A 26,328-nucleotide genomic window follows, 5' to 3' on the forward strand; every position below is an offset into this window, starting at 1 on the left:
GCTTCCACTACTAGGGACAGGTGGCCGCCTGTACATTCTCTGTACATGGGTGTTTGTGAGCTCCCTTACTTGTGTAGATTGTTTTTGCTCTTTTGCGGCCCAGGTAATTGCAGAGACAAATCTATTGAGTCAGTGAAGTTGCTTTCAACTATAAATTATAGGAGAATACAGACTCATTTTAACTCGAACCAATGATTCCTTAACTTAGCATGTATCCGAGTCATCTTATTAAAATACAGAACTTTACCCCACAGTTTCTGATTCAGGAAGTCCAGGATGGAGTCTGAGGATATACATTTTTACCAGGTTCCCAGGTAATGCTGAAGCTGTGGGTCCAGGGACCACACTTTCAGAACCTCTGATTTAGCGGTGAGGTTTGGAGATAAGGGGTCCCAGGGTGAGTTAATTCAGCTCCTTGCTGATCTCCCCAAGGGTGTTCTTTCCGTACCCACCCTCCTCCCCTTGCCTGTGTCCTGGTTTCAAGATGGTGTCAGCAGTTCCAGGTGTCATATCCAGAACAAATGATGCTGAGAAGAAGGAGGTTTGTGGGTATTTGTCTTCGTTGTGTTTAAAAACAGCTGCCACTGGGGACTTTGCTTTTACACTTGGATGTGAGATAACCAGGGCTTGAGTTGGGGCTTCTCGATTACCATACTGCGGAGTCCATGTGAGGAGCACCCAAGAAGCTAAAGTTAGAAGGTTTTTTCCCCCAAATGGCCATTTCCCGTAGAATTATCTTTCATTTTCTCATGTAATTGCCGCTTGCCAAATTGGTGAGGAATCCCTCTGTGCCTCAGCTTTGCATCATTTCCTGCTTCTCTGTGGTGGCTTTTGGCCCTGGGATTGACTCAGCCCTATCCCAGCATACCTCTCTAGGAAAGAGTTTCCTGCTGTGGGTGGGGATTGGAAAGGAGTCCCCTTAATTCCCTCCCTGTTCAGCAACCCTGAGAGGTTGCAGGAGAAGGATTCTTATGGATCCACTCCTGTCCATACATATAAACAGACCAGCCTTCCCATCCCTGTGCTCCCTTGACCTCCATCCAGGTGAAACTCTTGGGAGAGCCTGCTCTGTGTTAAGTTCCTGCCAGGTGGCTGGGCTGACGAGATGAGCTGGGTTCAAAGGAGCTGGCTGCAGCAATAAACTAAGAAAACGGCGAAGAAACCACACAACACACGGACATAAGTTTCTAAGACCAAGGGTAGGATGGCTCTTTGACCTTAAGGATCAGCTTCATGCTGGACAGCACTGGAAAGAGAGCATATACCTGGAATCTCTCTATTTTATAGGAGGGACACACAGAGGAGCTTCGATGGAATGTTCTTCACCAAATAAAGCAGGAGATAGGGTTTCAAAGGTGGAGTCTTGCTTTGTGATGTCTTGTGGTCAGCAGATTGATTGACATCTTGGCAAGTTACACCCATTTCAGGTGTTATGTGGGATCCCAGGCAGAACAAGAGAAAAGGTGCATTTACATCACACAGACCAATCAGCATGCAACGCCAGATGTCTCCAATGCGCACACACACACAGCCCATGGATGGCTTGTGACATGGAGTGACTGTACATGTGGCCCCTCTGCCCAGAGCACTTCTCTTTCTCCCACTGTCCCTTCTTTCCCTGGAATTCCACTAAGTCTCTGCCTTTCCTGCTTTGTGCCCCCAGATCCTGCAGGCCCTGGGGAAGTCCTACCATCCTGGCTGTTTCCGATGTGTGATCTGTAACGAGTGTTTGGACGGGGTGCCCTTCACCGTGGACTCGGAGAACAAGATCTACTGTGTCCGAGATTACCACAAGTAAGGAGGGAGGGACAGACGGGAACCATACACGTAGGCCACACTGATCTCAGCAGAGAGTGGAAACGACCGTGATTACAGTAGCTTGTACCATTTGTCCAGAGTCAGCAAAGGCTTAATGGCTTTGAGGGTACAGCATGGGCCCTGGGAGGTCAGTAGATGCCAGCAGATAGGAACTGGTTGACACATCTCTTTAGTGAAAAAGTAGAACAGTGTCAACAAACCCTGTAACCAGCTTCCTGGTCTCGGGAGGACTCCACCAAGCTACCAAGTGCTGTGGCTCCAGCTTTATCTAACTTTGCCAGGTACCAAGTCAGGGTTGGTTGCTACCACACTGGGTTTACTGGGCTGTACTAGGCATCACAAGGGGAGTGAAGAGCCAGGTTAGTCTTTATCCAGGTGTTCTTGTTATAGCTGGGAACAATCCCAAAGCAACACTGAAGCGTGTTCCACAGAGCGAGCCAGGCTCCGGTCTTCTGGTGAGGGCTGGAGGGATGTGCCAGGATGTGCCACCTGGGCAAAAGGTGGCTCCTCGCAGCCTCCTGGTGCCAGCCTTATTCGGGGCCTCGCCTCCTAGAAACAACACAAGTACATTTTTCTGCTTCTTTGTTTTTCCCCAGGGTATTGGCCCCCAAGTGTGCAGCTTGTGGGCTTCCCATCCTTCCACCTGAGGTAAGATGCTTTCTCAGACATGTTCCTGGGTCTTCTAAGACCCGGGCATCTCCCTTAGGTCAGTCACAAGATTCTGTGTCCTGTTCTTATACCTTTCAGAATCCCAATTCTGAGACAAATAGCATTGCTCCCTTTCTCGTGGCCTGGCTTTCCCAGCCCCATGCCCTTCATGTGCCTGTTCATCCCACAACCAGGTCTAACTCCCCTACTTGATGCTTAGATTAGTAGATGAGCAGAAAAGCTTTTCTTTTTTTTCATTTAAAAAAAAAAAAAATTAAATGTCCCTGTTGGCCTTTTTGTTCTCTGTTGACTCCGGTGCTCCAGAAGGTGATATTGTCCCTCCTACTTCCTACCTCCTCAGCGAATTCTTCCTCCTTCAAGTGTTAGTTTTCATTGCAGCTCTGTGTTACCCCAGGACACTCTCTGCTCCCCACTCCATGGCCCTTGGCATCCACTGGGCCCTTAGCTGGCCTTTTCCACATGTCTTGCTTTTCTTTGGGCTCAGGGCTCCGATGAGACCATCCGTGTTGTGTCCATGGACAGAGACTACCACGTGGAGTGTTACCACTGCGAGGTAGGCCCCTCCCTCGTGGCTCCCAAGCCCATCTCAGAAGTCCAAGAGGAAAGCCACTTAGGTTACTGGGGCCTGAGAGGGTCGTGAGGTTATGGGTAAGATCTGCCCTCTAGAGCTAATGTGGGAGCAGACGGGGAAGATATGGGTGCTCGGGTGTGAAGGTCTTGATCATTTTCTGCACATCCAGAACTGGCAAGTTCTGAAACCTAAACTGCTTTCCCTGGTGCTGCAGAGCTAGGAGGGTCAGGTGGAGTGTGGGTCTCAGGTTTTGTGTGGGGACCAGGTCATCAGACAGGAGTGTGGTTGGGGGAAGAGACTCCCTTCCCTCCAGCACACAGGCTTTTCCATCTGCCAGAATCTCCTTTCTGAGCTATGCCCTGTAAATCATGAAGAAACCCCTCTTGGAAACAGGCATGTATGGAGGCCAGTGGAGGCTCACCTGCCCCGTGTCATGTGCCAGGCTGAATGAGCCACTAGTGTGCCTAATGATTGCCAGGGAAACCAGAGGTCCCCTCTCACCAGCCCCCATGAAGGCTGACAGTGGGATTTCCACAGGAGATGAAGTTCATTTTGTGATACTGTTGCTGGGGAGGGCAGGGAGCGTAGGTTACACATATTGAAGAACTGAAGGAACAGGTGGGACGCATGGCCAATGATACCCCAGGTCCCTGGAGAAGAGGGTGAAGATGTTTGCTCAGCCATCCTCTCTGCACATCCCAGACCAGCCTGTCCAGTAGAGATATAAGTGCCACAAGTTCAAGTTGGGTGTATCACTTCCAGTTTCCCAGTAGGCACATTTGAAATGTCTAAACAAGGAAGTGGGATCAATTTTTTTTTTTTTTTGGCAGTATTGGAGATCAAACCTAGGGCCTATGCTTGCTAGCATTCTTACCACTGAGCTATATCACCACCCCTGGGATCAATAATTTTATTCAGCCTAGTAGATCCATCCTAGTTATCCATCCTAGTAGATCCTAGTAGATCATTTCAACACGTAGTCAGTATAAAAAGTTATCCATGAGGTGATTTTCCATCATCCTTTTGTCCTGAGCCTTGGAAATCGGTGTGCATTTGCTCTGTCAGCACATGTTCTTTCCAGCCAGCCCCCTTTCAGGTGCTCTGTAGTGACATGTAGTCAGTGGCATCCAGATTGGACAGGTCTTCACTGGGGAAAGCTAGGAAACAGTGCCCCCTGCTGACTTGGGATGGTGGCCTGATGTCAGTCTCGCAGTCTGTATTGTTCTGCTTTCATTGGACATTCTTGCTTTGCCCCCTCGTCCCCCAGGACTGTGGTCTGGAGCTCAATGATGAAGACGGTCACCGCTGCTACCCCCTGGAGGACCACCTGTTCTGTCACTCATGTCACGTCAAGAGGCTGGAGAAAGGCCCCTCGTCTGCAGCCCTCCACCAGCACCACTTCTAGCCAGAGCCACTCCCGGACCTCCTGGTGGGGGTGAGGGGCCAGAGCTGCACAAGGAGACATCTGCCCTTTACTTCTGGTGGCCCCTGGGATGGAATTGGGGTAGAGGAAGAGGAGAACGGGTGGGCGAGTTCCTGCATGTGTGGGGTTCCTTTCTTTTAACCAGGGAGGTAGTGCACTACCTGTCTGGTGTATGTATTTCCCAAGTGCTTTTCTCCTTGTCACGCCCTCGTCAGGTGACTCGGGAAGCCACTCCACTGTGTGAGCCAACAGTTCCCGCTTCAGGAGGAGAGTTTTGTGTTGATCACATTCCCAGTATGTCCTGAAGTGACAGCTCAGCGGCCAAGACATTCAGCCCTTCCCGATAGGAAGATGCCTTCACCCGGTCACCCCTTCATACATGTGTACCTCCAAGGCATGATTGAAGACTGCTTTCCATCCCAGATTCAGTACTGCTGAGAGTGGCTGCAAACTTTAGTCGCATTATGGCAAGAAGGAAGCTCTAATCCGTGCTTTGTGTCCTGAGAAGTATTTGCTTAGTAAATCAGAGCCAAGGTTCCAGACACGGGAGGCCAGGCTCCTCCTTGGGCTCTCACAGCATTCTGTGCCCCTGCCAGGCCTCACTCTCTTAAGGCAGGGTGTGATATTTGGGGGCCCCATGGAGGCTTGCCCTGTCCCTGTAAAACATGCTTTGGGAGAAGACCTTGGTGCAGGCACCAGGACTCTTTTGCCCACCTATTTGTGTTGTTTTTTTCTCGGAGCTCTGGAGAGTCTGTGACTTTGGAGCCATTCCTGCAAGGAAGTCTCTGGATCCCATGTGGGAACATGTCTGGCACCTATTTTAGCTTATTTAACGAAGGCCGTTTTGAAAGCCCTGCCCACATTGCAGAGAGAGAACTCCTTAGAAGCAGGGAGAGTTTTTGTGTGTGTGAGATCTGTGAGCCGGCATGGCAGGCAGTGAGTGAATATATTTACTTCAGGGCTTTCCCTCTTGCCTACTTCTGGGCAAAGACATTATGTTTGAAGAAACCAACATAAGGTACACTGCTTTGGCCTATTTTTTTTTTTCTTTTAATTGTTTCTGTCCACTTTTAGTCTTTCACACACACAAAAATACCTCACAGATAGAGCTTCACCAAATTGCATTTTTAGGAGGGATTTGGCCACCACACTGGACTCAGATACCTCCTTGGGTGTGTTAGGAATCGCTGGCTTCACATGGCAGACTCCAGCTGGTCAGGGTAGTGTGATCATAACTAAATAGCAGCTGGGAATAGAGCTGATGGAAATTCGGCACTATGGCCTTACGCATTTCAGCATACTGGCTCCCAGGTGGCCAGGGCTGGAGGAGGACCACACACTGGCAAGATTTCAAGATCACCTGAAAAGTCACAATTTGCCCTCCAAGTCACTCCAAGGCTGCTGAGGCCAGAGGATAATTTGAATGGGAGAAGCTTTAAAAAAAAAAAAAAAAAAAAGACTGGTTGCCATTTGCCCTCTTCTCCTGTGACGGGATTGCTGGGTGTCTCCCTGCTGCCAGCCAGAGCAGGGCATGGCTCTGGCCTCTGTACTCTGCAGAGTCCTATCCTCACACCCAGAGTGGGCTGTGGAGAGTGGTCAGTGGTATTGCTGGCACAAGTGAATGCAGACTGTTCACCGGGCCTGGCTCCACCTGTGGGCCGTGTTTGGACTCATTGGCAGCCATTGTGGGTGAGAAGCACAGAATCAGCACCATGGATTTGTCTTTTCCATTTCCTTTGTCCAGATGGCACTCCTCAGTTTCTGGTCCCAGGCTGTGCCTCCTGAAAGCCCATGAATGCATGGGCCTGTGGTGTGGACCCTGAGGCTGGGTCCCTCTCTTCTGAACAAGCCATCCAGCTCGGCTTTGGCAAGGCTGGTGGGGAACAAAGTGAGCCACTAGGTCTTAACCTAGCTCTGTCCCCTAATGTTGGCTTTGCCGGCACACCTTCGCTCCACTTTTGAGTCAAGCAGAGTGAAGAAAACTGTGTTGGAATCACTATCAGAAGGAGCAGGGATTTGTTTGCAAATGGAGTAATTAGTTTAAAACCCTTAGATTAATATTTTGAATGACATTTTTAAAGTGGCCTTGATAGAGTTATTTCAGATGTATTTGCAAATACATTTTATGTTGTGGGAAAAGTACAATACAGTAATTTCCAGATGTCCTAGAAATCCTAGCAGTGGACTTCTCTGATTGTCCAGTCTCTGGAAAGGGCACTGGTAGGGATCTTGAATTAGTTTTGTCTGTCTCCATCTCAGGCCCTTGCATGAAAGCCATGAAGAGATGTTTGCCTATCTGTATTTTAAATAAATTATTGGTCCAATAGAACTGTAATGGGGTTGTATTTATGGGCATATAGGGAAAAACCAGGATGAATAAATTTGCTTTGAAAGTTAGAGAAAATAACCTTTTTGGTTTCCTGGACAGTTCTTGGACTTTAGATAAAACAAGGAGGATGAAGGCCTGATCCCAGACCCCAAAGTGAGCCTCCATCCTTCTCTCTTGTGTCATTTCGCCTTGAGATGTTTTTGCACTCTATCTTGGTTCTCTCCTTTTTTTCATCTGCTCACTTGAGTCAAAAGCAACCTGGGTGATCTATAAAAATCTGATAACCCAGTTTGGTCTGTCATGTAGGGATTCTCTCTCATTCACTGTTTCTCCTCCCGAGATGGAGATCGTCTGCTTTGTTATCTCTTACTGAAGAAGGGCATTCCTTCCTGGCATGAGGCAGTGGGTGGGGACTCCACTTCTCAGACTCCACTTCTCTCCACTTCTCAGTTATTAATATTTGAGTGTGCTGTCCTACAACTGAGAACCTCTGAGGTTCTGCTTTTGAGTCCTGGGTGGCTGTTAGAATAACCAAGGCACTCTGATCACCTTCAAGTGCTGTCCTTGCCTTGTGTCCGGGGGCCTGAGTCACATTTACAAGATGAAAAGCAGGATTGTTAGGATTTAAGAGAATTGTTCGGAATTCACAGTCCATTGCACTCCACTAAAGGCTGCTTTTATGTGCCCTTTCTGTGCCCGTGTGAGTGCATGCTGTAAGGTTGATAGTACCTTGCAGAGAAAGGGTGTGGGATTCTACCCCAAATAGTGGTTGCTGGATGCACTTATTAAAATTCTGTCTGTCAGGAAACCAAATTATTTTTGTACTTTCCTTTGCCAAGAATCAGTCCTAAGCCAGGCATGGCAGTGCATACCTGTAATCCCAGTGGCTTGGGAGGCTGAGGCCGGAGGATCACGAGTTCAAGGCCAGCCTCAGCAATTTATCAAGGCCCTAAGCAACTCAATGAGACCCTGTCTCTAAATAAAATACGAAAAAGGGTGGGGATGTGATTAAGGGCTCCCTGCATTCAATCTTCAGTATGCACCCCCCCAAAAAAAGAATCAGTCCTAATTTCCTAGTTAGTATTTGAAGTAACTTTAAAGTAACAACAACAAAATGAGTAAAAATGTACTAGGTATCTTTTGTGTTCTGAGCCAAAACTGGACAGATGTGGGAAATCTCCATATAGTTATGAAAGTTTTGCTGTATAGGGAAAATTATTTTCCTCTGTGTGTCTTCTTTGCTATAAAATTATTCAAAATATTGCAACGATACAACTGAATCAATTTGTAGGCTATTAAAGTGTTCTCCAACATAACAGTGTTCACTGGGCCTTTTCTGTGTGTGGAATAATGTGACAGTGTTGACAGTGTTTTTACCCCTGGGTTTTACCCTTTTAGAACTCTGGATTCTTTAAGTAACACACGAGTTTCAAGAGCCTGAGATTTTACCTTCTTAAAGCTAATAAATTAGCATGGCATGGTTTCCTGGATCCTGGCAGAAGTTATGGAACTTGCAGATCAGGACAAAGGACAGTTTATTACTAATAGCAATAGTAGTAGCCTGATTATCAGCATTTGGAATTGTTTACTGAACCCTGTTTTCTACAGGGCTCCATGAAGAGGATCAGACAATACCTGCACATGTGGTGGGTTGCATTACAAGGGGCACCAGATGCTTAGGAAACCCTGTCTTTTATAATGGGCATTGAGTCTGCCTGATCTTTGCTCTGGAGAGACACAATCATTCACAACTGTTCAATGAACTAACATCCTTGAAAAGATAGTCTGGAACTAAGGCAGTCGGTGCCTATGCTCACAAGATTAGTGTTAGAATCTGAAAGGCCTTGGAGAATCATATCCAAGGGTGTGTTGATTTCTATGATGCAAATTCTCCTGTCACACCTAATTTCATTCTACCAACATGGCACCCCAGAATCCACCCCAAAGTTGGGAGAAGATAACTTAGTTATGAGCAAGTATGAGCTAGCCTCATGCATCTGGGGGCTGAAGCAGAGAGGAAATCTGATCTGGTTCTAAATTCCATGATTGCAACATAATAGGTGACATTAATTGTGGGGACCATGTCCCAAATGTTATTTTAAGGACTCCATATTCTCTGTCATCCCTCATTTTATGAACATCTGAGAGACATGGATGGTGAAATAACTCTTCAGTAATACATCAGTAAATAGCAGGACCAGTATGCCATCCCAAGTAGTTTCATGCAGAGTGGCCTATCTTGGCCACTCTGTCTGCTGAGGGGTTAATCAGTTGTACTTCAGTGTATTTATTCAATAAAGCCACACAGTCCCTAAAATGGCAATGAGGAGCAGCTTATCACTGCTGTTGGACTCTTGTTTTCCTGTTGCTACTGTAGAGTCATTCCTCAAACTCGGTGGCTTAAAATAGCACAAGTTTGTTAAAATTCTGAAGAAATGGGTCCTCTGGGTTCACATCAAGGTTGTCTGTAGATCTGCACTTGATGCAGAAGCACTGGGAGAAAATGCATCCTTGCCCATTTCCAGCTTCTCAAGACTGCCGTGTTTCAGGGCTTGTGGTGGCACCACTCCAGCTCTGTAACTCTGCTTCTGTAGTCAGGCTGCCCATCTCTGATCACGCCCCTCCCCCCTTATCATAATGACCTTTTTATTATATTGGTATTTTCCAAATAATCCCTAATAATCTTACTATCTCATGATCCTTAAGCCGAAATCCCCCTTGCTTTGTTGGATAAGATATAGTCGTAGATCTTGGACATCTTGATGGACAGCATTATTCAGACTCCAACAGAATATGTTTTTTTTAGGATGGAAATGAAAGTTTCCCTATTTTTTCAAGCATTGTTAAAAGTGGGGTTTGCATTTTTCCTGGATTGAAAACAGAAATGTATCATATATAGTAAACACAATTAGAATCTGGGTGTTAAAAAAGTCAGATGTCATACCGTGATGGGAGAAAAAAAAAATCCAAGAGGTCTGGTCTGGTTTAGAAGTTCTCAGACATGTGACATCCCCAGGTGTATGACCCTTCTAGGAGAAGTCCTCATTGTATGATACCTCTGAGCTTGTAAAGTAGCTGAAAATACTGCTGCTACCTACCCACCCTCTCCCTCACTCTTCCAACTGATCCAAGTCCTGGAGAAAGGTGGCTGTGGGCACAACAGGTCTCTGAAGGAGTGAAAAATGAGGGAACTTAGGGATTTGGCATGAAGGCAGACTCCACAAGACAAAATGGATCCAAGGTCTGTAAGTGGGAATTAGACAAGAAGGGAGCTATAGAGATCATCTGGATGGTGCCAGTAATCTGCAGCTTGGACTGTCTGCATGAGAAGGCCCTGGCAGATTTTATAAAATATTCATATATGTATAAATAACAATTTATTATAGGAAAAATTCGGTGACAGATGTCAATTTACATTTACCCATCCTTGATGGTTTCTTATCCTGAACACTGCTGTGCTTAAGAGTCTTATTTTGGCTTATTTGGCGTTTAAAAATCCTGGAAGAATGCCTTTTTCTAACTGTATTCTCTCTCAGTGTCACTAAATGTTCATGAAGGCCTTGGTTTATGGTCCCCAAATGGTGAAGACATGTTCAGAGCAACTGGGCAGGCCCTCTCTGGAGGGCAATGGCCCTTTAGCTGGAAGTATTCGTTTCTTAAAACCCAAGAAACACAACACAACTTCAATCCCTTTTATTAAAAGGGAAGAAATGTCCAGAAGCCCAGAGCTGGTGAATAGAAGAATTATCAGGACTAGAAATGAGGTCTTCTTATGGCCAGTAAAGAGGGGAGAGTAGTATGTGATTGCCATCCATGCTCAGTCAGGGCACAGGACCTGAGCCTGTTCATGGGTGGCCTTCTTGGGTACAGTGACCCCTAGGGCAGGAAAGCCTTGGGTTCAAGAGCCCTCAGTATTCACCACTTAATTGTTCAGTGACCTTAAGGAAATTTAGTTCTCTCTTCTTTAAAAAATGAGGATAACAATCACAAGTTTAAGGCCAGCCTCAGCAACTTTGCGAAGCCCTAAGCAAATCAGTAAGATCCTGTCTCCAAAAATAAAAAGGGTTGGGGATAGGGCTCAGTGCTTAAGTACACCTGGGTTCAATCCCTAGTACCAAACAACAACAACAACAACAAAAACAGGTAACTGAACATAAAGAGATTGTTTTAAGGGTTGATTGAATTGGTCCAAATAAAAGAGCTTAAAGCAATATCATGCATGAAGTAACGGCTCAGTTAAGTGTGATAGTTTTTAAGATTTAATATATTTTCACATCAGGATGATCAACAAAATAAATTAGAAATGAATTAAATAAGAAAAAGTAATACAAATAAAATTTTTAAAAAGTGCATGTGATAGGGACTAGGGTTGTGGCTCAGCGGTAGAGCGCTCACTTAGCACACGCAAGGCCCTGGGTTCAATCCTCAGCACCACATAAAAATAAATAAATAAAACAAAGGTATTGACAACTACAACTAAAAAATAAATATTAAAAAGTACACGTGATAGAAACAAAATACTAGCAAATTTGAATTAATAAAAGCAAAAATTAGGTTAAAAATATTATAAGGAAAAGATAAATAATAAACTGGCAAAAAGATTATAATGTGTTTGATAGCCAGAGTTAATATCTTTAATACATTAAAAAGTCATATTTGTAAGAAAAAAATTAAATATATTAAGAAAATAATAAGAAATAATGTAAAGGAAGTTCCATTTTTCAATTATGAAAATTAAAAATTATGATTCAATTTATATTCACATTTTATGTAAATACCCAATTTACATACATAAAAATAATCCAGTGTTGGTTAGCATGCATGGAAATAGATGCTTTTGATTGAAGTGTGTACTGGTTTAATCTTTCAGAGGGCAATTTTTAAAATATGTACCAAAAATCTTTAAAATGTCCATGAAATGGATCTTAAAAATGTTCACCTGGTTATTCCATCTAGAAAATTTTAAGACATAGAAATAATCCAACACTTATCAGTTTTATAAAGTGTTAAGCTGACTGGTTCCTCTGGCTCTCTGGTGTGCAGGCCATTTGGGGACTGTCCAGCTTCTGATAATGTAAGCCAATCTAATAAATCCCCTTTTATTTAAAAAAAAAAAAAAAAGACAGTTCCAACTGACAAGCCGTTCCTCAGAAATTATTTTCCAGACTAGAGAAGAGTCACAGAAGGAAGGCTGAGTTACAGGATGCTGCCAGCACCTTGGAAAGGGATCTCCCTTCTTGTCAGACCTTCTCTTTGTAACCGGCCTTTATGAATTGTTTGCAAGGGTTACTAGAGCCTCCCTAACCAGCAGGTTGAGGGGAATCAATGGCAAGTCAAATCTAACACACACACAGCATTATTTAACATAAGGAGCTCCAAATAAGTGTTAAAGAGAGGACAAGTGAGAGACATTGCAGCAGACAGTGCAGTCCGCCTGGCTTCATTCACATTGATCTTCTCCATTCTTCATAGAGATGAATGCTACCAACTGACGTTAAACTTCATTGAATGCTTAAAAAAAAAAAAGTGTCAGGCTGGCAACAACCCACATTCCTAAAATATTTAGTTATTTGATAGAATATCTTCCAAGACTATTTAATGGCTTTAAATCTCAGACAAAAAGCTAAAGGATACAAAACGAGACCCTGTGGGGGCGGGGGGGGGGATGTGCAGGTAAATCCCTATTAAAGTGCAACAGAAAATGTTAATAGTGGTAATCACAGAGTAGGAATTTGCTTTATTTATTTTTGGTGCCTTGTATGTATGTTTAAGCAGCCACTATACCACTGAGCTACATCCCCAGCCCCCGCTTTATTTTTATTCTCAACAAATTTCTGTTGGAACAACGTTATGATGGGAGAAATTAATTGATCATGGAGTAATTGGTTCATACAATGTTCAAGGCAGCCACTCCGGGGGTTCAAGGCTCCCTGCTGCCGCAAACGTTTTGGGCCTTCTCAGGTCTTGTATCTGGGAACCTGTAAAATAAGGGGTGAATATACTAGATTAGTCGGGGCGGGGGGTCTTCTCACTGTAAAATGACCAAGGTTTAAAATTTTCCCGATTTAGTTTAGGAACCAGAATGGTTGGGGGGGGGGGGCCCAAGGTAGCTGGCACCAGGGCTGGAGGCTCCGAGGGCTTTGCGGATCCGCACCACGGCCCGCAAACGCACTGCGATGGTTCCTCCTTGGCGCGGGCAGAACCGGAGCCCACCCACCTCGGGAAACCCGCGCAGCAACCCTTCTCACGTCGGTACGGGGGTTTCTGCTCCTTGGAGAAAAATAAGGTCTCCTAAAATGCGTTTTTGCGTTATCGGTAGGTAACCCGCAAGCCGCTCACTCCAAATCGCCACCTCTCAGGTGTGCTTTCCTAAAGGTACTGGACTTAGATTTTATATATATATTTTTTTTACCAGGATTCCTCGTGTGCATCATTTAAGATGAGGGCGCTCTCCAATTTGCAAACCATTTCAGACAGCTTTAGGTTTCAAACATGGCTTAAAAGAGAGTATTATTGGGCAATTCAAGACTTTGACCTTCACAGTTTTTACACATAATTCTTTTCTAAGGACCCTTCCATATCAAACCCAAACGTCGCAAAAGAGCGCACGTCGAGCCAGCCAGGAGTCGAACCTAGAATCTTCTGATCCGTAGTCAGACGCGTTATCCATTGCGCCACTGGCCCGTGCTAGCGGAGCTTTCACTGTGCAGCTGATCACCGCTGACGCAGTTTCAACAGGCTTCCTGGCACCAGCTCTCCGTTCCTGCCCCTGCGTCGGGTGTCGTGGCTCCGGCGCTGAGCTGCCGGCTCCGCCTTTCCCAAAGAACACGCCGCACCAATCCGCAGACGCTACGTCACGGCGTTCTTCCACGCAATCCAATCCATCTCATCAGGGGGCGTGTCTCTCACGCTCCAACTCGCTTACTAGTTTGTCCCCCATCGCCTCCGGTTCGCTTGCGTTCTTTCCCGCGGGGCGGCAAAGGGGTGGGGTGAGGCGGGCGCGGTGGCTGGAGTGCCAGGGTGACCGGTAGTGCAGCAGCGGAGGTGGTGGTGAGGCTCAGGGCGAGCCGGCGGAACGGAGAGGGAGAATTGGTGGTGCAGGATGGCGGCGACGACTTACGAGCGGCTGAAGCTGTGAGTTCCGCGGCTATGGTGGTTGACAGAAAGGGCCCGGGGGCGGCAGGTGCGGGCCGGTGTCTCCGGGAGGATCCCGACTTCAGGGTCGGGTAGGGTGGGGAGCTCCGTACCCCGGCCCCTGTCTTCAGGGCGGGAGCACGGATCTTGCCGGCCTTTCTGGGCCCTCTCGGCCTCGGCTCCCGCGGGGCAGCGGAGCTGCAGACCGGCTCCCAGCTCTCCTGGACCGCGTGACTACGCGGCCCTTCTGGGCGCTCCTCCCCACTTTTTTTTTTTTCCTTTTAAAAGAGAGCTCTTGGCCCAATTTATCCTTCTGGCTTAGCAAAGAAAAAGAGGGTTTCCTTTATTTAATGTATTTATAGTAACGTTTTAAAGTCCACATAACACTTTTCTCTTGGTTACGTCGAAGGCTGCTTGACGGGTCTCTAGGGTGCAGGAAAAGAAATTTGCGGTCAGTACTTCTTTTAAGGTCTGGAAGGAGTTTACTTTGGTTTAAATTTTACACAACTGTAGCATAAGCAGGTCCTTAAGTCTTTGCTTCGTTAATCTCTACCGTTTGGACATTGCAAATTGACTTTTTGGTGAAGACAAATGCTTAGGGCTTTGGGAGAAAGAGGCCCTGGATGTTAAAGAGTTTAAAATAGTTGTTTGTAAGGGCTTTGGCTCGTCCTGGATAAATAATATGCATGTATTTCCCCTTAGTATTACCCTCAGCGTCTGCACTTTTCTTGTCTGGGAATAACTTTGTTCTACTCACTTTAATGCTTTGCCTCTAGGCTATTTAAAAATTTGGTAGTCGGGGAATGTTTTTGACAGCAGAATCAAATGTAATTTTTGAGAAGCTTATCCATCCCTCTGTATGTTAAAATATCCTGGTACTTAGGCATAGGTATCACATTTCCTTTGCAGGAAAATGAGGAGGTATGGTTTGGGCACTTCTTGTACTCCCAAGAACCTCAGGCTCACTAATAACTTTCTGAAAGGTTTAGAGTTTAGGGGGTGCAGCATTGGGTGGGAAGATATCTACTCCATGTCATGTAATTTGCAGAAAAGGTGACTACTTTTTCTACATTTCACTCCCTTTGCCCCTCCCATTTATAATAATCCCCTTGAAAACTCCCAGCTGCACACCTCCCTCCACATTTTCTTCACCATTTATTCTCTCCCATTTCCTGTTTGCAAAGTGATCAAAAAGTTGAAATGTCTTTGACTAGGTAACTGGCTAGGCCAATGTTGCGTGTGCTTTGCTGGTGAATTGGGTTATTGTTGTCTATCTGATAGGCATTGAAGGGTTTAATGTGATCTTACACCAGGTCTCAAATGTGTTTAAGCAATATGGAGCCTTGGTTTAATGCAGCTCAGTGTTAGGTTACAGGATGCAGTTGAATTTTCCTGTGGCAAAGATTGAATAAGATAGAGAACTTTAGAATTTTGATGATTGTTTTTGAGCTGCCAAAGCACTAAATTTCACCAGTCCAGACCTCAAAACAAACAACACCCTCTATATCCATAAAAGAGAAAGGAAATTTGGTCCTTAAATGATGAGAATGATGCTTTTGTATTGATTTATGTGAGAATAGAAGCTATAAATTTGTTTCAGTAAAAAAGTAAATTTGGGGTTATGTGAAAGTCATTCTCTGATTTATCAGTCCTTAAGTTTTGAGTACTTCTTATAAATGTGAGGATAGAACTCTTTTTTTTTTTTTTAAACCAATTTGTTTTACTTTAGCGGGCTTGTGAGTTGAAATCTCTGTTTTTATTCCTTTTTTTGCTCTTGCTGTTCAGTTTTTAAATGTGGCCTCTGACCAAAGAGTATTCTTTTGGATGCATCTGGATGTGGAATTGGTTGCTGACCTACATAAGAATTGGTAGGACACAGTAGCCATTTTTTAAAAAGTGCCTGGAGATGTATTTTAAGAAAGTGTCATACAAAAGAGATAGTTTGGTTAATTTTTTTAAACAAATTTGTTGAACAGTGATTATTTAAATGTTAAAGTGCTTGAAATACTAAATATTTTTTCCTACATTATGCCATACTTTTTCTTTGTCCATCGTTGCTCTGCTGAAGTTCATCTTCCAGATGTCTTAATTTCATCCTCTACTTCCTAAGGTACAATTTCCACTTCCTATAGGATCAAGCCCACATTAGTTGGCTGTCTATATTCTTAACCTTTCTATAATCTATTTTCTAACTTTATTTTCTGTAAGTACGCTCCCATCCCCTGCCCATTTCTGCCAGACTTGGCTCACCCTCTTCTAACTTGGATTTATTTTGATCCTTTCACCCGGAATGCCTTTTCCTCTCTCCTCTCTCCTCTCTCTCTCTATATGCTGATCAAATCCATGATAGAACTGAGAAAACTCAGGTTTTTTAGTCAGAATAGATTTGGATTCAAATCTTAAACTTGCTACTTGCTTACTTGCTTTCCAGGGCATAATACTTAATCTCTCAGAATCTTTTTTTTTTTTTTTTGATACTGGGGATTGAACTCAGGGGCACTTGACCATTGAGCCACATCCCCAGCCCTATTTTGTGTTTCACTCAGAGACAGGGTCTCATTGAGTTGTTTAGCATCTCACTTTTGCTGAGCTTCACTTTGAACTCGCAATCCTCCTGCCTCAGCCTCATGAGTTGCTGGGATTACAGGCCGCAGTGCCTGGCTCAGAATCATTTTTTTAATCTGTAAAATCTGAATGTTAATACTTCACAGAATTATTGTATGGTTTGAAAAGGATTGTGGATGAAATACTCACTGTATGTCACAGAGACCTTCTCTGAGAAACCTTTTCTTTTCACATTTTTCTTGTCGCTCAGCTGTGATAAGTCTTTGAAGCCAGAAGTGAAAAATTAAACAACAAAAGTCCGAATGATTTACATATTCTGTCTCTTTGGATTGATTTATAAAGCATTTACTGTGTCATGGACAAGAGGACTGAGAGCTATAACCATCCATCCAAAATACTGTTTGAATCAGTCACCTAGAAAGGATGTGATCATGATGTATACTTTGTTTCTTTAGCTGTGTTGCCACTATCTAGAATGTGTTAGAAGCACCTTAATAGACTTCTCCTCTAGTCCTACTCAGTATTTAACAAAAAGCCTGTGCATCTCCTCAGTGAACCTGCATCCCCAGTAAATGAACTTTCCAGTATAGATCACCCACCAGTACTTTAAAAAGAATAGTTTGTAGTAATTTGGAATGTATTATTTTGAAAAAGCAGAGGCTTAAGTCTTTTCATGTATGTTGTTTTCTTCCCAATGCCTCTGTAAGGTCTTAGGTAGGTATGTCCTCTGTCATTGTTGAAGACAGTCAAATAATTACCCTTGGTTACAGTCAGGTCACACAGCCAAGCCACAGCAGAGCTGACCTTGGAACACAGTTGGTCCAGAGTCCAGTGATCTTTCCATTACACTGCAGTATTCAAATTACCTTTTTTCTCTTTATCAGGTTGATTTCTTCTTAGTCCTCAGACATGCCAGGTATAGAAATGAACTTATAATAAAAAATAGTTGACATATCCAAATGGGTTTTTAATACGGAAAACAATGTAGATTTGTTTAGAATTTAAAATTTATATACTTTTTAAACTTCTAGGCAATTTTAAATGTCCTTTGTTGAGACTTCTTTTTGTTTTTTAGATCCTTTATGTAAGCATGGGTAATTTCAAATGTGTATCTGAAATTGTGAAACAGACTAGAAATGTATTATTTCTCCCAACCCCCATCTTGAAAGGTCAGCTGAAACTTGGTGGAAAACAGGGAATCCTTTAGCTACTGAATCTGGCGGCATCTTGTCTCTGAAGAAGTACTGTTTCCTTAGTTAAGAAATTGTCTTTCCTACAAGATTTTCATAGCTGTGAGGTCAGTCAGGGCAGATGTATTGCAAACTAGAGAACAGATGTAAGCTAACCTGCATTGTAATGAGAACCGGTGTAATATGTCCAACATTCACATATCTCTCCATGGAGGGAAGGGTATAGATTATCCTCATGAAATTGGACAAAGATGATAAAAGTTTGTGTCTTAAGAATGGCATAGTTGGATGGAAGTTTGGGCTAGAGAGTATAGATTAATGCTAAGTGATGCGATGTAGCTAGCATCCTTTAGATACATAAACTTTGTGATAATGACAGTTACCAGGTTCCTAGGCAAATAATCGTTTTTTCATTATGATAAAATGTATATAAAATATATTATTTTAACCATTTAAAATGTATAGTTCAGTAGCACGAAGCACTTTCATGTTGTTGGCCAACCATTACTACCATCTGTCTCCAGAATTCTTGTCTTCTGGCAAAACTAAAACTGTACCCATTAAACAACTCCCTATTCTTCTATTCCTCCAGCCCCTGGCAACCACCACTCTAAGTCTTCTGTTTCTGTGAATTTGACTGTTCTAGGTGCCTCATTTCAGTGAACTCATAACACTATTTTTTTTGAACAGGCTTATTTCACTTAGTATGTCGAACTGTGTCAGAATTTCCTTTTTAAGACTGAATAATATACCATTATATGCACAGTCAGGTTGCTTTGCAATGGGAACACATTCTGAGCAATGCGTCCTTAACCAATGTTGTTGGGTAAACATACAGTATACTTACACTTGTCTAGATACTTACACAGCCTATTATACACTTAGGCTACTCGATATGGACTGTTGTACATGCGGCTCATAGTTGACCAGAACGTCTTTATGCAGTGCATAACTACTACCATGTTTAGTTTATCCATTCAGCTGATGATGGTCATTTTGATTGCTTCCACCTCTTTGTTGTGAGTAATGCTGGCATGAATGTGGGTCTATAGATAGCTCTTTAAACCCTGCTTTCAGTTATTTTGAGTATATACCCAGAAGTAGAAGTGCTGGATCATATAGTAATTCTATTTTTAATTTTTTGAAGAACTGCTATATTGGCTGCACCATTTTATCTTCCCACCAGCACAGTTACTGGGTTCCAGTTTCTCCACATCTTTGCCAATACTTATTCTTTTTTCATTTCTTCTCTTTTTATTTTCCCCGTTTTAGTGGGTGTAATATACTTGAAGTGAGTTAATTTTACTCATGGTGATTGGCAGGATTTTGAAGACATTGCTTGTTGCCTGAAATAAGATATGGATGTTGCATGGGGAAAAACTATGTTTTTAGATACTCAAATCATAATCTAAGAGTTAAAGAAAATAAACTATTTGGTATGTACTTTATTTTTTTAAAAGAGAGAGAGAGAGAGAGAGAGAGAATTTTAATATTTATTTTTTAGTTTTCGGCAGACACAACATCTTTGTTTGTATGTGGTGCTGAGGATCGAACCCGGGCCGCACGCACGCCAGGCAAGCGCTCTACCACTTGAGCCACATCCCCAGCCCCTGGTATTTACTTTATAATAAAATATGTTGCTTTTCTTAAAATTTAACAAGGCTCATTTTAAAAAAGTATTCTTAAGAGCTATTGAATCTCAGGTGGCTATAAGATTAAGTGTATTTGTGGGGCTGGGGTTGTGGCTCAGCAGTAGAGCGCTCACCTAGCATTTGCAAGGTCCTGGGTTCAATCCTCAGCACCACATAAAAATAAAATAAAGATATTGTGTCCAACTACAACTAAAAAATATTAAAAAAAGATTACGTGTATTTGTATTAACTATAGTAGCCAGAATTTTCTTTGTTGAATTTAACTTTTAGTCTCCTGTGGTTTCCTTTTTTAATCCCATACTATGATACTAATCCTTAAGAGCAAAATAATCTACCAAATGAAGGTAGTTAAAGTAGGAAGCAGTTGTTATTTAAGTATTATTTTGCTTTGATATTTCTTCCATTATAGTATGTGGCAACAGAAACCAGAATTCTAGGTGATATTGAATCTTCTTGTCTTTTTTATTTTTATTTTCCCCTTCTTTTTTTTTTTTTTGATATTGAACCCAGGGTCACTTTAACCACTGAGCAGTATCTCCAGTCCTTTTTATTTTGAGACAGGGTTTTACTAAATTTACTGAGGCTAGCCTCTAACTTGTGATCCTCCTTCCTCATCCTCCTGGGTCATTGGGATTTCATACATGGGCCACTACAGCTGCCTGAATTTCCTTGTATTGAATTTAATATATTCTTATTCACTTAGAATTAATAGTTAATTGTATCCATCCCTGCTGTTCTGTCCCTTTACCCCCCGCCCCATCCTGATACTGGGGATTGAACTCAGGAACATGCTATAAACCCAGCCCCCTCACCCTTTTTAAAATTTTTATTTTTGAGGCAGGGTCTCACTAGGTTGCTCAGGCCGGCCTCAAACTTGGGATCCTCCTTCCTAAGTCCCCATAGTAGCTGGGTTATAAAGCGTGCATCAGCTGTCTTGTTTGGCAATAGTTGATTGTATTCTGATCACTTTATCAGATGGTTTATATAGGACCAGAGCCCTTTTTGTATAGCATTAATTTTTGAACCTTAGAGACCTGACTACATAGCTAATGACCAAATAATCTTGAATGGAATCTTCTTATTCTCTAAAGCCTATTTTATTTATATTTATTTATAAAATAAATAATGTGATAGAGTTCTGTGGAAATGAAGGACATCACAGGGTTGCTGTTTTTTTTTTTTTTCATAGAAAAGTTTTTCCTAGGTTTTTAGTTACCATTGTTTTTCTTCATTTGCATGAAGTCCATCAGTTCTAAGTAATTGTTATGTTGAGAATGCAGTATAACCTGTTGACTCTTAAACTTGAAGAAATTCCTGGGCGAAGGTGGCTTGAGCAATACTCTGTAAACTTTCTTATCAGGGAGAATACTGCTCCCTCTTTCTCATTTCCAGTTTAAAACTTGACCTGTCAAGAGCTTTTCTTAGCAAGGAAAAAGGAAAACAGTGTTTAAAATTTTATTTACTCTATCACTGAGCCAATAAAAACACAAATTAAGGCCCTTTAAAACTATGTAGGTGTTTGCTGACTAAATATGTCATATTCTCTAAGAAAATTGATTAAGCTGCTGCTTTTTTCTTGTGTGAGAAATACCCAGGAGAATGGACTAAGCTCAGTCCTTGTCTTCAGAGACAGCCATTGGTGAGGATTTTAAATCCAAAAGAACAGTAAAACCATAAACACCAGCAAAATTACATCATCGAATGTTCACTCAATTATTCTTGACTGTAAGTGCTAGAGGGTGCAGTGTTTGAAGTCTCAGGAGCATAAAACTTATAGAATAGAATTTACTATATGTGACAAATATACTTCAGATCAATATTAAGGCCAACTAATGAGGGGTGGGAAATGAAAGGAGGAGAAAAAGAGGGCAGCAAGGGTGTGTACAGGTGTCTCTGACTGGGGGTGATTACTGTTGTGATTAGTAGGATTCTGAGTCATTATTTACAATTATTGTCCTTAGAAATGTTGATGAGCTAATAGTCATTGTTCATACTTTCATTATATCAATTCTTAAGCCCAGAGATAGCAGACATTACCAGAATAGTGTGGTGGCAGCACCCATGGCTTAATTTCTGGCAGCATCTCTCAGCGGTAAAGGCCCCAAGGCCCTTGGGCTAAAACTCTAACTTAATCTATAATCTTATTTGTGTATTTTATTATTTTAATACATTGTTAAACTTTATTTTAATCTTGCCAGTATATGGTTTAAAAGTAAACAGTACCAAAGCTTACAGTATCAAAGAACACCCTTCTGTACCCCCAACTCCCACTGTCCTAGATGCAACTTTTTAAGTGACTTCTGATATTTTATTGCATATTTCTAAAGAACATGCTTACACTGCTGTTTCCTGATATTTTTTCAATTTTAGTCATCTGATGACTTTCTTCTTCAGAAGATGACGATTTAGCTTTTACTTCTTCTGAATATAGTTATAGTGAAATATTCAGTGTTCAGAATTTCTTGTTAATGAAATGAGAACAGAGTGTTACAAAAAAATCATCTTGTTTTATATTCTGTATCTGACTCTGTGATTACCCCTCATTTTAGTGGGACATATCTTTCCTGCTAAGAAAGAGGAAAGAAAGATATTTTTTTCTTTTCTTTCTTTGTTTATTGGTGGTACTGGAGTTTATTTATTTATTTATTTATTTTGGTACTGGAGTTTAAACCCAGGGGCTTTCAACCCCTGAGCCATATCCTCAGCCCTTTTTATATTTTATTTAGGGACAGGGTCTTGCTAAGTTGCTTAGGGCCTTACTAAATTGCTAAGGCTGGCTTTGAATTTGCGATCCACCTGTCTCAGCCTCCATTCTGAGGATTCTGAGTCATTATTTACAACTATTGTACTTTTATTTGGTGTGTTTTCCATTTATTTGGTGGGTCTTTTAGTCTAGAAACTTGTCCTTTGGTCATGGATTAAATTTCTTACTATGGATTTGATAATTTCTTTTTTTCCCCCCTCCTTCTTTGTGTGTTCTGGAATTCCTGCTAAATGGAAGCTGAACATCTTGGATTGTGCCTCTTTTTCTTTCTTTCTTTTTCTCCCTCCCCACCTCAATCATCCTCCCTTCCTTCTTCCCTTCCTTCCTTGCTATGCTTTTATCTCACAATTCTTTTTAGTCTGTTCTCAAGGAGAGTTTTTTCAGTTTTGTCTTCCAGCCTTTCTGTTAATTATTCAAATTATTATTTTCATCAGTTCAAGAATATATTCATGCTTTTTTTTGATAACACCCTGTTCTTATTTTATAAATTCAATGTCTTCTTTCTGAGGCTATCATTTATAAATGTGTTTTGAAGTTGTTTTCTGTTCTTAGCATACTTTGTTTACCCAGAGTTGTTTTACTGCTTGTTTTGATCTTTGTCTTCTCAAAGGGAACCTTTATTTAAGTACCTAGTGACTCTTGGTTGTCGTCCCATGTTAAAGAATGAGGCATTAAAAACAACTAATTCAAAGATTTTTTTTGTGGGTCAGGACTTGTCAACTGTAGCCCTCATTGTGGTGTGATTGTGCAAGAACTCTCATCTTCAATTAGGTTCCTAAATGTCAGCAGTTCCAGATCTTTTTTCTCTTGTACCTATTAGTTTTTTCAGGGACAGTCTTCAGAGTTCCTATGGGGATTGGGAGTAAGTAAACTTGGCCGCCATCATTCTGGGAGCCTGGCAGAGGAGGAGGATTGGATGGTCATCTGTAAGTAGACTTCTGTGTCTCCTGACTTTGTCATCTCACACTGAGCTGGTCCTCAGCTGTGCCTGGTATCTGGAGTCCAGGGATTCTCTTGTCAAACTGTTTTAAACATTAAATTCCAGCACCAGGAAGGGCAGGTGCTTGGGTGCTACTGGTTTGGATAAGGATCTTATTGTTCCTTTTACAAACTTCAAACTTCTTCACTTCCATCCCTACTCTTGCCTTTCTCTCATTGCCAAATTCTTATTTACCTTTTTCCTCTGCTCTTGAAGCTATTCAGTGTTTTTTGCTGAAATATGTTTGTGTTGTTGGTTCTTACCTCATAGACAATTAGATTTTCTGGTAATTAAGTTAATTAGCCTATTTCCAAGCACTTTTCCTTCTTCAAACCTGCATTTGAGTGGCTTGGATGTGTCCTCAGCCTGCATCTGCCTGTTGGTGCTCCCCAGATTCTGTCTTCTGAAAGAAGATCAAGGCTTTTTCTGTGGAAGATTTTCACTCTTGGAAATTTGTTTTAGTTTCACCTCAGTTAAAATTCAAATTTATTGATCTTACTTCAAATGTGTTTATCCAGACTCAGAGGTGTCATATATTGTATTTTTTAAAAGAAAGTATATTTTCTAACTTTGTAATTTTAAAAATTCTAAGCACATAGTAAAGTCATTAATGTGGTGATTATTAGGAATATTTGTTTTGTTTTGCTGTGCTGGGTATGGAACCCAGGGCCTCACTCATGCTAGGTGAATGTTGTACCACTGAGCCACACTCCCAGCTCTCTAAATCAGTTGTAAATTTAAATGTCAAATTGAGAAAAAAATTTTAATTGCTCATAAAAAGCTGATTTTTTCCATGTATGTGTACATATGTGTGTGTATAACTTCTTTTTTAATCACTTGATTTTTAACAATGACTGCTTTATTGATTGAAATGTACCTGAGTTACATATTTAAAAATGTACAGAATATGGAAACAAAGTGTGCTTTTCAGTTCATTGGTTTCATTTAGATAGCTTATTTTAATTCTTGAAGTTTTACAGGTGAGAAGTTTAAATGCATTTATATAGACACATGTAGAGTGTAGAAGGATGAATTATTGAGGGCAGGGGCAATAAATATTTCTCCATTGGCTGTTTATTTAGATGCAAGTTTTGATTTTGTGCATTATATAAAAAAGAGGAATTCAGTTTCTGTGATCATATGTTGAATAATCATCTTTTTATATTACTAGTAATTATTGAACAATTCAACTAGTTATTCAGTACAATTCAATTAGTTATGTATCTGGAGACATAAACTGTGGTAGCCCTGTCCCCCACAGTACAACGCTGAATTTAGAATGCAGTCCTTGAACAGCACGAAGAAACTCAATGTAATAAGGACTGGTGGACTTGATTCCACCGTCAGAACTGGGTAGCCCTCCTCAGGCCTTCTCTGTAGCCTGTTAAGTTTGTCTTAGATGAAAAACTAAAGCAGCTGAATAGAAGCCGTAGAAGAGTAAAACAACAACAAAATCCAGGGGTCTGAGGTCACTTAGTAACATAATAATAATGCTCCCATTTCATGGTGTCGCTTCTTAGTGCTGGACATATCATGTACATTCCCTTGTTTACCTTCACTTAATTTTTTTTAATGAAGTGGAGACTGAGCCCAGAAGTCTGGTGCTTTATTCAGGCACTTAGTGTACATGGTGTTGGGATTCAAACCAGATTATAAGAGTCTAAAACCTGTCATTTTTTTCACCATAGTAAAGTACTAGAATTTGAAGATATCATCCTTTGGTAGGCTAGCACAGATATTGTTTAGTTCAAAATAGACCGTGATCCATCAGGAAAGTACTGTTAATTATACTTATTTTAAGAAAAGTCTTGCCAGGTGCAGTGGCACATGCCTGTAATCCTAGTGGCTCTGGAGGCTGAGGCAGGAGGATTGCCACATTCAAAGCCAGCCTCAGCAAAAGCAAGGTCCTAAGCAACTCAGTGAGACCCTGTCTCTACATAAAATACAAAATAGGGCTGGGATGTGGCTCAGTGTTTGAGTGCCCCTTAGTTCAATCCCTAGTACCCCCACCCCCCAAAAAAAGAAAATTCTTCATTTACTAAAAGTTAAAAGACTTCATTAAAAATTATTTTTGGTAGCACTGGTGATTAAATCCAAGGGCACTCTACTCCTGAGCTACATCCCCAGCCTTTTTGAATTTTTTGGAGACAAGGTCTCAGGTTGTCCAGGCCGACCTTGAATTTGCAGTCCTCCTGATTCAGCCTCCCAGTTGCTAAAACAAAAGGCCAGTTGTGGTGGTGCATGCCTGTAATCCCATCTATTCTGGAGGCTGAGACAAGAAGATCACAAGTTTGAGGCCAGCTTTAGCACCTTAGGGGCCCTTAAACAATTGAGCAAGACCCTATCTCAAATAAAAATAAAAAGGGCTGAGGATGTAGTTTAGTGATAAAGCACTCCTGGGTTCAGTCCCCATTACTGGAAAAAAACAAAAGTAAAATTTATTTTTGAAAATTTTGTCCCTGCTGGGAGGCTGAGGCAGAAGGATTCCGTGTTTGAGGCCAGCCTGGGCAACTTAGCAAGACTTTGTCTCAAAAGAAAAAAAAAAAAAAAAGATTGGGGATGTAGTTAGTGGTAGAGTGCCCCTGAGTTCAATCCCCAGTACTTCAAAAAAGGCAAGCAGTGGGTAGGAAAAAGAAAAGTTTGTCTCTTAGAAACCCAAACACTAGTATCTAAAAATTCAATTGAGGGAAGAATCTCTTTCCTTGCCACCAGGAATTGAAAGGGTTTGTGGGTGTGTTCTGGCCAAGGGTTAAGGTGAAAGTTATTTCATTTTACAGGAATGAAATTAGCTTTCTGTTGTTCTTGTACCAAATTACCATAAACTTAGAGGCTTTAAACAATATAATATGTATTATCTCATAGTTTCTATAGTTAGGAGATCCTGTTTGAGGCTCACTGGGTGAAAATCAAGGTGTCAGCAGGGCTGCCTTTCAGGCTGGAGGCTGGGGGAAGAATCCACTTCCAAGCTTATTCAGGATGCTGGCTGAATCTGCTTCCTGTGGTTGTGGGGCCAAGTTCCCCATTTCCACGCTGGCTATCATCCTGGAGTTGTCCTTAGCTTCTAGAGTCCTCTATTGCATTTCAGGCACCACCAATAGCTTATCAAACCCTTTTCAAGACTAAACTCTCCTTCTCTTTCTGCTGCATCTTCCTGACTGCCTCTTCTGTTTTCATGTGCTTTTATTTTGTTTATTTTTATGTGGTACCGGGGATTGAACCCAGTGCCTCCTGCAT

The 26,328-nt window shown here is 42.0% G+C and overlaps 2 protein-coding genes, 1 long non-coding RNA gene and 1 other non-coding gene across 5 annotated transcripts in view; 2 read left to right on the top strand and 2 right to left on the bottom strand.

The window, feature by feature from the left end:
* The window catches only part of Limd1 (LIM domain containing 1), a 54,770-nt gene extending 46,644 nt beyond the window's left edge, over positions 1-8,126 (top strand). The window contains exons 5-9 of one of the 2 annotated variants that reach the window (XM_027932264.2): positions 1,664-1,794; positions 2,415-2,466; positions 2,972-3,040; positions 4,326-4,493; positions 4,697-8,126. In XM_027932264.2, coding sequence (XP_027788065.1) covers positions 1,664-1,794; positions 2,415-2,466; positions 2,972-3,040; positions 4,326-4,463 — 390 coding nt within the window. In that variant the 3' untranslated portion in view covers positions 4,464-4,493; positions 4,697-8,126. Of the gene's footprint in view, positions 1-1,663; positions 1,795-2,414; positions 2,467-2,971; positions 3,041-4,325 lie in introns of both variants that reach the window. The other variant, XM_027932263.2, reaches the window with a different exon arrangement.
* Positions 8,127-12,518: 4,392 nt separating this feature from the next.
* On the bottom strand, positions 12,519-13,752 carry LOC114090361 (uncharacterized). Its single transcript, XR_003582328.2, has 2 exons — positions 13,443-13,752; positions 12,519-12,788 (listed from the first exon to the last, which is right to left on the bottom strand). It is a non-coding gene; the product is annotated as an uncharacterized lncRNA (long non-coding RNA).
* Positions 13,422-13,494, bottom strand: Trnar-acg (transfer RNA arginine (anticodon ACG)). The gene has a single exon. It is a non-coding gene; the product is annotated as a tRNA-Arg (tRNA).
* Positions 13,753-13,821: 69 nt separating the features above from the next.
* Sacm1l (SAC1 like phosphatidylinositide phosphatase) overlaps positions 13,822-26,328 on the top strand; it is a 53,680-nt gene continuing 41,173 nt past the window's right edge. The window contains exon 1 of the mRNA XM_027932497.2: positions 13,822-13,944. Coding sequence (XP_027788298.1) covers positions 13,913-13,944 — 32 coding nt within the window. The 5' untranslated portion in view covers positions 13,822-13,912. The remainder of the gene's footprint in view (positions 13,945-26,328) is intronic.

This window comes from Marmota flaviventris, chromosome 1, assembly GCF_047511675.1.
Source record: "Marmota flaviventris isolate mMarFla1 chromosome 1, mMarFla1.hap1, whole genome shotgun sequence".
Lineage (NCBI taxonomy): Eukaryota > Metazoa > Chordata > Mammalia > Rodentia > Sciuridae > Marmota > Marmota flaviventris.